General features: G+C 35.7%; 1 protein-coding gene across 12 annotated transcripts in view; it reads right to left on the bottom strand.

Annotated features, from left to right (window-relative positions):
* Csp (Cysteine string protein) overlaps positions 1-12,823 on the bottom strand; it is a 50,269-nt gene that overhangs the window by 25,254 nt on the left and 12,192 nt on the right. For 5 of the 12 annotated variants that reach the window (XR_010857714.1, XR_010857713.1, XM_067130833.1 and 2 more), the window contains exons 3-6: positions 12,354-12,506; positions 10,671-10,802; positions 9,378-9,395; positions 3,981-4,034 (exon numbers count right to left, since the gene is read on the bottom strand). Coding sequence is in view for 8 of the 12 variants with exons in the window: in XM_067130833.1 (XP_066986934.1) it covers positions 3,981-4,034; positions 9,378-9,395; positions 10,671-10,802; positions 12,354-12,506 (357 nt within the window). In the remaining 4 variants the exon portion in view is untranslated. The remainder of the gene's footprint in view (positions 1-3,980; positions 4,035-9,377; positions 9,396-10,670; positions 10,803-12,353; positions 12,507-12,823) is intronic. The other 7 variants (XR_010857716.1, XR_010857715.1, XM_067130835.1 and 4 more) reach the window with 3 other exon arrangements.

The raw sequence follows: 12,823 nt of genomic DNA, 5'->3' as shown, positions 1-12,823 counted from the left end.
ATGGAATGGAATATAAAATTTAGGCCAAAGGAGGGGGTGGAAAGCAAGATGGAAGAAAGTGAATATGGACAGAGGTACAGTAAAAGGAAGGAAAATGGTTCCAGGTAGGTGCCACAGGGAAGTTGCAAAGAACTGCAAGTAATGCCTACAATGCACAGAGTGAGGTGCACTGATGTCACTAACCCCCTCTAAAGAGCAATGGTAGATTAGCATAGGCTTCAGAGGGGTGGGATTATCCTTTATAACACTGTAGACTATAAAATGTTGCAACGCTATCATGAATTCTTTTAGCAGTCTAATGAAGATTGTGAGCGAACATGAACAATCGCCATTAAAGATTTATAGACACTGGATATATATTTCTTAGGGTATAATAATCCTCATAATGTAAAGTATGCTTTGTACATTGTGCTTACCCTTTAAAGAAGTTAAGTTATATATCTCTTTCATTTATGACACTATTTACAATATACAATCCTAAATTTTCACAAAATTTAAGCCTCATCAACTTTTGCTTATAAAACCTATTCTTTTGTTCCCATTTAAAGCGGCTCCTTCATCTATCAATTCCAAGATCCCAACACTAAGTAAAATATCTAAAATAATTAGTTTCTATCAATCTATCAGCTATTTTTTACTACAAAATAATCATCTATGGTGTTTGATTAACGATTTTTCTTCTATCAACAAATGAAAGCCTCATCTCGTAACTCAAATTACCAAAGCTACATTGTATACAATATTTTCTGGTCCATATTCTCAGAGCCTCAACTTGTTTCCCATCAAAACAGGCCTGAAAGGTAATTCACCTGATCAACACTCACACGTTTCCCAAATTCTTTTCTTTTCGGCCAAAAACTGTCTCTACCCTCACAGCAGGTAATTTTGGGTACTGTTCCAATAATCTAAAACAGTCCATTTAGGCATCAAACATTTCCAAATTTTATCCCAAAGATCAGAAATCCTTTCAATCCACAACACGTCTTCAAATTTCTGATGACTTTCTTCACTATGCAAATCTATCAACTCTCTCCTGGAATTCATTTCAATATGTCAATACTGTACTTTTTTCATTTAGACCTGAACTACAACAGCATTGGGTGCCCATCCTGTTAGCCTTTGCATATGAAAACGTCACTATGGACAAACATGAATACTTTAAAGCAATCTTGCCCATTTAATGATTTACTCTATATATAAAGCAATGCTTTGAACCTTAAGCTTATTTATAGATACTCTGTACACTACCAAACCAATGCAAACTGCACATACCCCCTTTGAGTAGAATAACTTTTAGACTTTTAAAAAAATTATATTACCCCTGAGTAATGAAACTATAGTACACCCTTTCAACAAGTCACTGCACTGCAGTGCAATATGACAATGTTGAAATACTCTAACTGTGATCAATCAATAAATAACTTGTACCACCATCATCAACAATTCTATCTGTTGCTACAGCTATAATCCATTTCCACACTGGACAAAACTATGTTAACAAACTCCTGACCCTAGAAAAATAAAAAACACTCATCTGGAGGGAAACATCAAAGTCTGAGAGATTTCTATAGGAGAAGAAAGACCAAAATCCAGAAAAAAAAAATTATATAAAAGGGCAAATGGAAATACCAACTAAGTGAACAATGGTCCCTAATCTGTAGTACAGGTACTTTAGTTTAGTCTGGGTAAAGCATAAGCCATCATTTTCTCCCCTATGATTATAAGACCACACTATACCCTATTGAGCAGAGACGGGGGACTTGTGCCTCTTGAGCGACATGTGGCTTTTGGATGGAAGTAGTGTATGCCTTCATACAGACTGGTGAAATACACATATCGGTACGCACGCAGCATACGGTAGACGATGACCAGCTGTAAGACCTTTTTTTCTTCTTCAATAACCCTTGTAACTATCTGGTAAAAGAATAAGAAAAATCTAAAATACCTAACAGTAATTCATCAGCACAATTCTCTTCTTTCACGTCACTTGCCTCGACTTCAACAAATTATCTGCTGTAGACAATACCTTTTTTTGGTTTTCGTCTGTCCAGGACTGCAATCTGAAGCTGTATGCCTGCTTATGCAGCACTCAAGAAGTTTTCATGGAAAATTCTCTAACTATGCAAGTCACTCATAGCAAAACAATGACACGAAAGGGAGAGATATCACTTATGCTGTCTGCATGTCAACTAAATGCCTCAAAACAGTTTTGTGGAGAAATACAGATGGTAGAAATACATGTAGAGTACTGTGTAAGAAAACACAGAAGGGGCAGATAAGATGCACTTTGTAAAGGTTTTTGGAAACGAGCAAACTCATAAAATTCTGTAAAACAAAATCTGGTACTGCAGGGGTTTTTGATTACTTGAAACATTCAACATACTAAACATTATTCCATATACAAACCTCTCATTTGTGCGTAAGCTTTAACACAAACTTGCGAGTAGACATAACATGACCTAAAAGGCTGTCCTAACTTGTACAATGCAGACACACCTTGCTGGATTGATGGGAATCCTCATTTCCTCCTCCAAACAATTCCATTACTATGTAATCAATTTCACTGTTGTATTTGACCAGGCTAGTCAAGTACCACTAAAGGTTTAGGGGTCTCAAAAAAACACTGACAGTTTCAACCTGCAGACATCTGCGTTAGTTTCTGATTAAGAAATACAGTAGTTGGGACATTGTCACCATTCAGTAATCATAACCTTTACCCCTACTGCGTGCCTAAATGGGCAACAGATGCTCTTGTGCACTATGAATTCGAGCCCTAGGAATACATAAACTTATGGGGAAAATTACTTATGGGCAGCAGCCTTCTCTGACCTTGAATGTTCAGGCCCCTTCTGGCCAAAGTAGAGCTAGAAAAAAAAAAAAAAAAAAAAAAGGATCTGGCTTCTCCCTTAAATCTAGTTGATCCAAAGGCACTGGAGAGTCAAAACCATGGAGTTCCCAGGCTAAAAGAGTAGCTACTGCATCATCTCTGCTGCACCACTTTACACACCATCCCCCCCCTCCGACATTTTCCACTGTTAATTTACTCACTTTACTGAGTTATGGAATCTTGAAAATGTTGTACCTTGGTTAACTGAAAATGGTGGAGATTCTGACAAAATTTCCTCAATTGATTTCTTTTCAAATCTTGACATCTATTGTCAATTACATTTTGGACATTCACACAAAAGTTTTTTCAACTTTTATCACTACCCTACATTCTATATACATATAGGGATTAGTTCACAAATGCTCTTCAATAAATACCGGTATGTCAAACAAGAGTAGGACCCCTTTTATAAAAGGAGATAACAAATGATGGTTTTTCCATTCACTTTACCAACAATTAATTCATCCATGTTAGCACAAATTAGCAAAACTGCTCAAAGATGAATGAGCTATTTTATTTAGCTCTCACTAGGCTGGCCCAAAAGATTTCTCAGCATTGCCTTAAATCTTACTTTAGTGCTCATGTTTATTTGCTACAAAACTGCCTGACAACCCAAAAACATGATGCTCTCAATTCTGCAAAACAATATAACTCTCTGTTGGTTAATATTTTTTTACTTAAAAGCCAGTACTGTATATGTAAATAAGTGTTAAATATGTTAAAACATAAACTTCTCACAAAAAAACTATGAAACATCAGACTGTCAAGAGAAAACTGTTAGCCATACAATGTATCAACAATTAATCAATAAAAAAGAAAGTTTCTACATTACAAATCAAATAAATGGCTCGAAAAAGACATTACTTACTAACTATTGTTTGCTCATCAACGCTAGGAAATGAGGTGAACAAAATAAACGTGCAATCACTAAGAGATGGTCCACTTCTATTTCACATTGTCCCTGGGTAAAACTGTAGTCAAATGAACAACATTTTTTCCATTTAAAAACATAACCACAAAAATAAAGCCTTTAGAATGATCAAAGCTTGTTAGAAAAAGAACAACAGAGGTTAACGCTCAAAAGGCTACTTACTTTGTTTTGAGAAGTCCCTGGCTGAGTGGTACCTTCTGCCTCGCGTTGCCCTGGCTAGACAACAAGAGGAAGGGATAGCAGTTACTATGCTACTCACAAAAAAAAGGATGTATAAAATATAAGCAGCGCTATTACCCTCCTGCTGTGCTCTCATAAGATACCACCATATCAAACAAGTACATGAGGGCAAAGCAACAGTCTGAAAGATTTATACAAAAATGCACTGGCTACACCACTTTCTTATTCATAGACAGCAACTGTAATATTTTTAAAGACAACATTATTCTTTGTTAGTACTGTACTCCACAATGATGCCAAACAACAAACATCGTTAATGTCCAAAACTGGGTACTCATTGTGGGTCAAGCAAAGAGGACAAAGGGTTCTGCCCACTACCTAGTATCTCATTCCCTCAAGAGCACAGCAATCAGGTCCCGGCCTTGGGTCCCACAACAGGTCGAGATAATGCCTAGCCATGCATTTACTTGCACAGGCAAAAGTTACGCAAAAGTTCTACATCCACAGTACATACAAAATTTCATGCTCTCTTCACTAGGATAACGATAAATTTAAAAGCAAATCACCTTACATGCTAATTCACAAAAAAGGTACCTGGTTAAACTATTGAACAAAAAATTCTTACAAGGTTCAAATAAAAAAACTGAATTAAAGGATTTTTAGTTTATATGAAATCCAAACCAAAAAGAATTAAACTTAACACATTTTAATGTGTAATGCAATGAAATATGTGCTGTTATACCTTCTTGATATGTAAACAGAAGATTATTAGAGCACAATAAATGTCCTTAATGTCAAGCAATAACATCTGGACTACTCCTGGCCTGGAAATGTGTCCTTGTTATGCAGCCAGCAGCCAACAAAATTTTAAATACTTAATACTTTGAGAAAGGTCAAATGATAAATATGTTTTCTACAACATCAAGATCATTACCAGTGTAATATATCAAACCTATTTTCACCAGCATCTTGTCTCAAAAAATACTAATACTGTACCTGTTCTGGATAAGTTTCAAAGTGGAAATACCTAATGGTGTTTTCGAAATAATTAAACCATATCAAAAGAATTCCACTATATTTCTTTCACCCTATCCAGTCAGGGCATTACAAATTTCCATAACATAAAACCCAACCATCTTCAGACAATTACGTATGAGATTGGAGGACTCCTAGACACTACTCCCCAAGATAACACCAAGTCATCTTAGGGCTACAGCACACCAAGTCATCTTAGGGCTACAGCACATCTCCAAACAAAACTTCATTACCATCAGTCTTCAAAAATTAATGCGTCATTTCATTACACCTGGTCAGGATTATTTTTGGGGGGGGATTAGGGAATACAGATACTGAATCATAAACTTCTGTTTACTGCCACCCGCTGGAAAACATTTTAAGAAAAGTTGTGAGCTACAAATAATCACTCCACTCCTCCGGGTTTTCTTTAATTTTTGCAATCATGTACGATAAAATTTTTAAAGGCAAAATTGTATCAAATGGAGTGAGCAAACAGATGGCAATTGGATCTTGCACATTTGGAAAGAACCATGCCATAATAAGATTTTCACACTTAGGAGGAAACTATCAAATAAAAATCTCAATTCCAGGAAGAGCTGTGAGAGATCAGGTACTGAGACGATATTATTCTAATGATATGTAAACCAAAGTAGTGAAAAAAGTTGTCTACTATCATACACTGTTGTGCTATTGTGGTATTTGACCACTTGGCTTACGCAAGACTTACTGACCTCAAGGCACTTAAAAGCACAAGACTGGTAACCAGGCTTCCAGCTCATAGGTTTACTACTCCTTTGTAAAATCATTTCTTGATTTCTGTCTTAAAATTCCTTTCATTATTATGATGCAACATCTGTCCACTTCCCTTTCTCTGCCGACCTTCTGTATGCCTCGTTTCTTCATGCTTTTAGCTGACTTGACACCAACTCTTTTCTTTTGACTCACAGCCACTCTCTGTCACTTGTACTCCTTTAAACTGTCTTTTCACTGATTTACTGACTACAATCTTAGGAATATATAATAAGAATCACATTTCTGTTGTTCCCACAAGCATTACAGACATTCAGTTTAATTTTCTTGTCTTGGAGTGGTCACGTAACTGTTAAGAACTGGAGAGGTCACGTTTCAAACTGTTAAGAACAGGAGAGATCATTTTTCAAACTTTAAAAACTAAGTGGTTTGGTCTGATGGATTTATTCTTCATGGCAGTTACTAAAACTATTAGTAGTACTTTCACATTTAGGGTGTGTACTCTGTGCGTCATTTCTTGACACTGAACCTTCCTCTTTAATGTAGCCTTGTCTGTGATGCAAGGTAGCCTTTGTCTCCTTTCTCTGATTACCATTTTGGTCAATGTTCATTTAAGCCACAAGAGTGGTTCCCCTCCCCTCCAATAGCCACCTACCATTTGCAACAATCACATTTCAAACTTACTCAATAGATAGCATTGTTTTTCAATTACTGTACTGCTCAATGACCATTTCCTTCCCTATACTAACAAGGTTTGGGAATTCTGCTACCAACTGTACAAGGCGAATCTAGTACATTTTTCCAATTTATAACTGATTTTTCCTCCTTTCTCCTTCAGGTCTGAGCTGGGTTAAGGCATTATGTCGCCATCCCACCAGTTTTTCCCAAGAAAAACCTGCATGAGCCACCTTCACGTAAACTAGATGAACTGAAAATTCCTCAGGGCTACCCAATGAATTGTTGCATCCACAATTATTTTAGATCGATATCTGCGCCACTCTAAGATTTAAACAAAACTAGTCATTTAACCGAGTCCTGTAAGTGAAGGAACTCCATGGCAAACACAGGTAACGTAAGACTGACAGGTTTGTAATTCAATAAGAATAAACAATTACTTTTAGCACAGTATTCAGTGATTGTAATCCATTCCTTAACCAGTGTTTTCACCATACCACTGGGGTGACTATGACTCTGACCTGAAGGATCCAATCTTGAATACAGACAAAACTGAGTTATCTTTCCCAGACATGCATTTAAGGTAGACATACCAAAAAACAAAGGGAGCCCAAAGAAGCAATGACCGCAAGGAAAAAGTAGGCAAAAAAATTTACAAAGCTAATGCATCAAGTGGAGCCTAGCCAACCAAATAAAAAAAAAACTTATCATAGAGAACTTACAACACTAGATTGTTTAACAACAGTTCCCAGATAATTCCGACTTTCAATACATTTATAATTAAATGTAAAACCAAGGCTTTGTCTTACACTGATGGTTAAGTTCAACCTGTGCTTCGTTATGTAAACTTACAATGAAGTCCAACATGTGCCTGCCCTATAAAAGCTCTCAATTCCTTTGGGCAAAAGCACACCATTTACCAACAGAGCTTATAATTCCAACTGCATGAAAGAATATACTGTAAATGATGGCACAAGTTAAAGGCAACAGATGACACAGCTAACATCTAAATTAAATATGTATTACCATGAATATTTTGCACTTTCTTGGCCTCAATTAGCCAGACCAGATTAAACATGGTGTTTTTCACAGGAATGCTAAAGCACATTGGTAAATGGCATAGGTCCACATCCCTGAATAATACATATTACATATGTCACTTGATGCTGTGATAAGAAATATCAGTTTAAATAAAAACTTTCTTAACAGTTCACAATTCCACTGAGACTGCAACTAGTCTCAAAAGATAATATGTAAGACCATAATAAATGAGACCAAAGCTTTCCAAAATCAAATACAATTACCCGCACAACTGTCCCCTCAGTAGAATCTCCTCTGGCTTAACCTTCCAAAAGAATATGAACAAAATGCAACAAAAAACACAGCAGTTACATATATAGGATTACTCAGCATGTCCTCAGTGCCTTCACCCCTCGAGTTCTAGTAATGAAAGTTTTGCAAATTGTCAGTTTCGTGACACCTTTAAGATCATATAAAACCATAACACTGTGATAAGAATATAGCAGATTTCGTCTGTTTATGAATGTAATGAGAGTCCACATCCACATAGAAATAGCATAACAAGTATACGTGGAAACGTTCCACTTAATTGCCAAATGGGAAAAGATGAAGATGCTTCTTAGGTTCTTTCAATGTGTTATCTTACCATATAGATGACAACGCCTTCTTCCTAATGAAATCAGAAAATTTCATATGAACTAACACCACACATTATGGATGTCTGAATTCTGATACTGAAATCTTGTCACACAACACTGTCGAACTTTAACACCTAAACATAAACTTCAACATCTGTCTATTTTAGCATTGACAAAATATACCAGTTCTACACAACTTGAATTCTAAAGACATCAATTGATCACAAACATCACGTTACACAAAAATAAAATCCCTCTAGTGCTGGAGTACCAGCAAACCACATTCCCTGAAATTTTTAATTCTCTGAAACTTTTACGATAAAAACAAAATCACTGCTGGTGCAAACTACTTTTATCTACTGGTGCTGTGTGCAGTGAGGCCCAAAGTGCATATCTCTCCCTAATACAGCTGTAAGTGCTTGTGATCATGAACTGAAGGCACTTTATGAGTCAGTGACAATCAAATTGCTACAGTTGGGCACCATGTGCTGCGATGATCAAATGACTTGTTTTCATGAAATGGGTGATTTTTTTCAGGTGATTTTTTTCATGATTTTTTGATCTTGAAATAAAAACATCCAAATATTCTTGAGCTCTCTAATTGATAAAGTTTAAATACACAATGCAAATTTCAAAATAAGTCTAAATAGTTCTTGTAGGGAATAAAAGCACGTTAAAATCACAAGATGCACCTTGAAATAGCCTACTTTACATGAACTGCAATTCTTTTGAGGTATTTTCTGGGAAGCCACTATACATTAAAATCTACTTAATTATTCTCATCAGATGATAAAGGAATTAAAGCAACAAGGTTTCAAAAATAATTATCTACAGCTCTTTCTTTGCGCTAATTTTTCTACTTTCAGGGAGATTTAAAACAACAAGCAATATGAACATCATAATACAGCATCTGGTACAGCAATAATATTCAATTTATCTACACAAATATGTCACCTAAATTCTCACTGACTCCAATCAATAAGAGATATTACAACTACTCACAACTGAGTAAGGAGTAAGTTCTGCTAAAAGGTGCAAATATTCACTTTAAAATTTGATATCAGTTCCTGCCCCTTACATTTGCGGCAAAATAGGCCTGTGTAGAATATTACTGAATAAAAAAAAAAGTGCACACACTTATGATACATACACTGATGATAAACAATTACTGTATTAAAACAGCCACATCGATGTCAAGTTTAGAAGACCGTACGTGACAACAGAAATTGTTAGTCAACATTAACCATGCATTACTATACAGTATTTAATGGATTCTTACCAAATCCTCTGCCCCCGTCTGCAAATGTGTAAGTAATGAAGCTATAAATTCTTCAACACAATCAAGATTTAATCTAAGCTGCACTCTCCTCAAATTGACGAACAGACAAAAAACACAAACAGCCTTGGAAAACTATACAGTAATATAATTTACTGAGTATATCTTGACACAGCAAAATAATTTGTGAAATCTGGCAACCCAAGCATTCATTATGGATTTCATTCCCTCACTTTTAATTTAACAAAAGGAAAAAGTCAATGCACTAAAAACTTATTTACTGTGACAATAATGTGATACATAAAGTGTGGATGTTATCTTTCCTTACAGCAAATAATGATGTCAAGGCAGATTTTATGAGCAGGATCCTTTCAACTGTGATTACTTAAGTCCTGTTAAAGATTCTTGAATTAAAACTGTGCTAAAACACATAACTGGGCATGAGTACGATGTGAATAAGCATGACATGCTCGACACACTGGCCTTACAAACTTGACATACAAGATATCGTTGACATATACCTTTAAAACTTCCAAGAAATTCTTTTTTACTAACTTGCACTTTATACCTTTGTTCACATTTTTATGACATATATCCAGACCCACTAACATCTTCAGGTAATATTTTTTAGCAATACTGCACAGATTATATATATATATATATATATATAAAAGGTCAGTTCACATTTTTTTTCCAACCTGCTACCTTTATCTACCTACATGAACTATGGACAGCCTTCTGTATCGGAACTACTTTTCATTACCTGATAAAATTATTAACACCCTATACAATCCTACAAACAACCCAAATTAAACTTTGTCCTCGAATATCCGAAGCTCCACATGGCACAAATAAATGTCTTTTACTAGCAGACCATACAACATATATCACAAAAAGTGTTCAACCTGCTAATATGAACATAATTAAAATATTCAACCTTGGATATCTGAATGGTATATCCTAGTTATACAGTCCATCAAATACTGAAATTATCCTACCTAGCTTCCTGCAATAATTTTTTCCACTTTACCTTGAATGTCTTACTAACAGCTTATTTACCCTTCTGGGTGCTAATCTGCAACAATGCTAATTTGCAACAAGATATATGTAAACTACACTACCAGTACTAAAATTCTATTTCATTTCAGAGGAAGCATCTATCTTTCATCACAGTACACAGCTATATCAATTATTAAGTCTTTTCAACAAACACAATCCTGCCCATAAAATTAAAAGCTAACTGCTTCTAGTCTATGAGTAAAAAAAAGAGATAAAGCAGAGGGCGCTTGTACTTACATTCAAGTTGTGATAGTCCCCAGTTTCATCTGGTGGTCTAGGCTTGCATTTACCACAGCAGAAGTTACAGCAACAGCAGAAGCAGCAACACAAATAGCATCCAGTGATGATTCCACAAAACAGGAACAGCGCCTGCAAAGGGAACAGATGGTGAGAATGCATTTCATGGTAAACTATTTCTAGCAGCATAAGATCATATGTTTAAATTACAGGCAGTCCTCGGTTATTGGCGGGGGTTCCTTTCTGGGGGTGTGATGACAAACGAAAATCGCCACAAACCGAAAATCGGCGATTTCCAGCGCCTTTTCGGCGCCGAAAAGCGCTGATTTTCGGTTATCGGCGCCTCTGTTAGGTATGTATCAGCGCCAACACCCAATTATTGGCGCCGATAAGCGGAAATCAGCGATTTTCGGGGCCAAAAATTGCCGATTTTCATTGCTAGACAAGCACCATAAAACTGGTTCGCCATTAACCGAGCCCGACGTTAACCAGGGACTACCTGTGTAAGCATTTTTCAGTAACTTCTTTGACATTTTTTCTATCATTCAGACTTTGTGTAGGGATTAGGCTGACCCTCCCATCACCCAAGATGTATCCAATGACTGCCTATACATAAAATTAACTTACTATAAAATGAATAAGTTTTTAATTTAATATCCATAAAATTATACTAATTACTAAATACACAATCTGCGATTTAGTTTAATCCCATGAAACTAGTTTATGGCCTAATACTATATTCAACCTCAATAAGGACAGGAAAAATGTTCATAAAAGTAAAGCATCACTTGACAAAGTAACACAAAAATATTTGTTTATGAATACAAAGAGCCCTTGTATCAAGAGGAATCACAAACTGAAAGACGATGAAGAACATTTAGTTGTCCATGTAAATATTCTCAAATTAATTTGAAACACCGTCTCAATAAAAAGGTTTTTGTTCTGCAAAAGCTTGATATTTATGATGTCGTAACTGGAAAGCATCCAACAATCAAGTGAAGCTGAGAGCTTCACAAGCTCTATACTGTGCCTCAGCATGGCCCACTGTAGATATTACTTTCAGAAAGTTCTTTGGAATGTCCTTTCACGCTACATTTTGCACTCCGTTTTACTTTTTATCTACTACCTTTAGTTTCTTCCTACCCACTGTCTAACATCAGTGTTTCCATTCTTCATTTGTTATTTCTCATCTACTGAGCTAATCTTTTGAGAAACCTAGCATATATCTAGAAATATGGATCAGTGATCTCTTAACACCAAACTTATGCCAAGGAAACATTCCTTATTTATGAACCAATTCTGTTAACCTATCAATACTCATTGTAAGGCATCTGGATCTCGACCCCAGTCTCAGGAGGTACTTTGGAAATTTCACTGTCCTATCATGGTGTTACAAAGTTTCCATATACTGTATACAGTCCTCTTAATATCTGACTACAATATACCAAATGTGAATTTATTTGTGAGGCGGAAGTACCTACAAAATGGAAAATAAATCAAGAGTATTAATGGCACGTGAGATAGAGCTTGGTTAACAAAGTCAGTGTCTACAAAATGTATAATCTTATTTTTTTCAAAGTCACCCCAAATTACTAGATAAAGAGTAAATAAAAGTTTCAAAAGACCCTTCCCAGTATAATCCTGTAATTACCATAAACTTGCAATAGCAACAATCATACTCACTTTGCACCATCCAGAGTTTACTAGGAAGTATGTGTTGACATTTTCTTCACCAAACTGCTCCGCAATGTACAGACCAAGTGAGCCATAGTTGTCATATATGTTTCTCTTCGTGGAATCGCTTAGAATACCATGAGCATAATTTATTTCTTTAAACTGAAAAGCAAAATATACACTTCAACTAAAGTACAGATACATATTACGCATATAAAATGATCATGTACATGCATAGAAAACATTTAGTTCTTACCACAGACAATACCCCTAACATTAACCACATTAAAATTGTGACTAACAGTATAACTCAAATGTTTTAGGAACAGAGATAAGTTTAAAAAATGAGGCATAAACAAGAACCACTCTTTTTGCTATAACCATATTCAGTTCAAGGTCATTAATTGGATATTTTAAAACCACAAAGGTACTCTATTACACCAATGTTGCAGAGCAAAGATAAAGCATTGTGCCCCTTG

The sequence above is a fragment of the Macrobrachium rosenbergii genome, chromosome 29 (assembly GCF_040412425.1).
Source record: "Macrobrachium rosenbergii isolate ZJJX-2024 chromosome 29, ASM4041242v1, whole genome shotgun sequence".
NCBI classification, from domain to species: Eukaryota; Metazoa; Arthropoda; class Malacostraca; order Decapoda; family Palaemonidae; genus Macrobrachium; species Macrobrachium rosenbergii.
The sequence above is the reverse complement of the archived record's forward strand: the minus strand, read 5'-3'. Positions and strand labels throughout refer to the sequence as shown.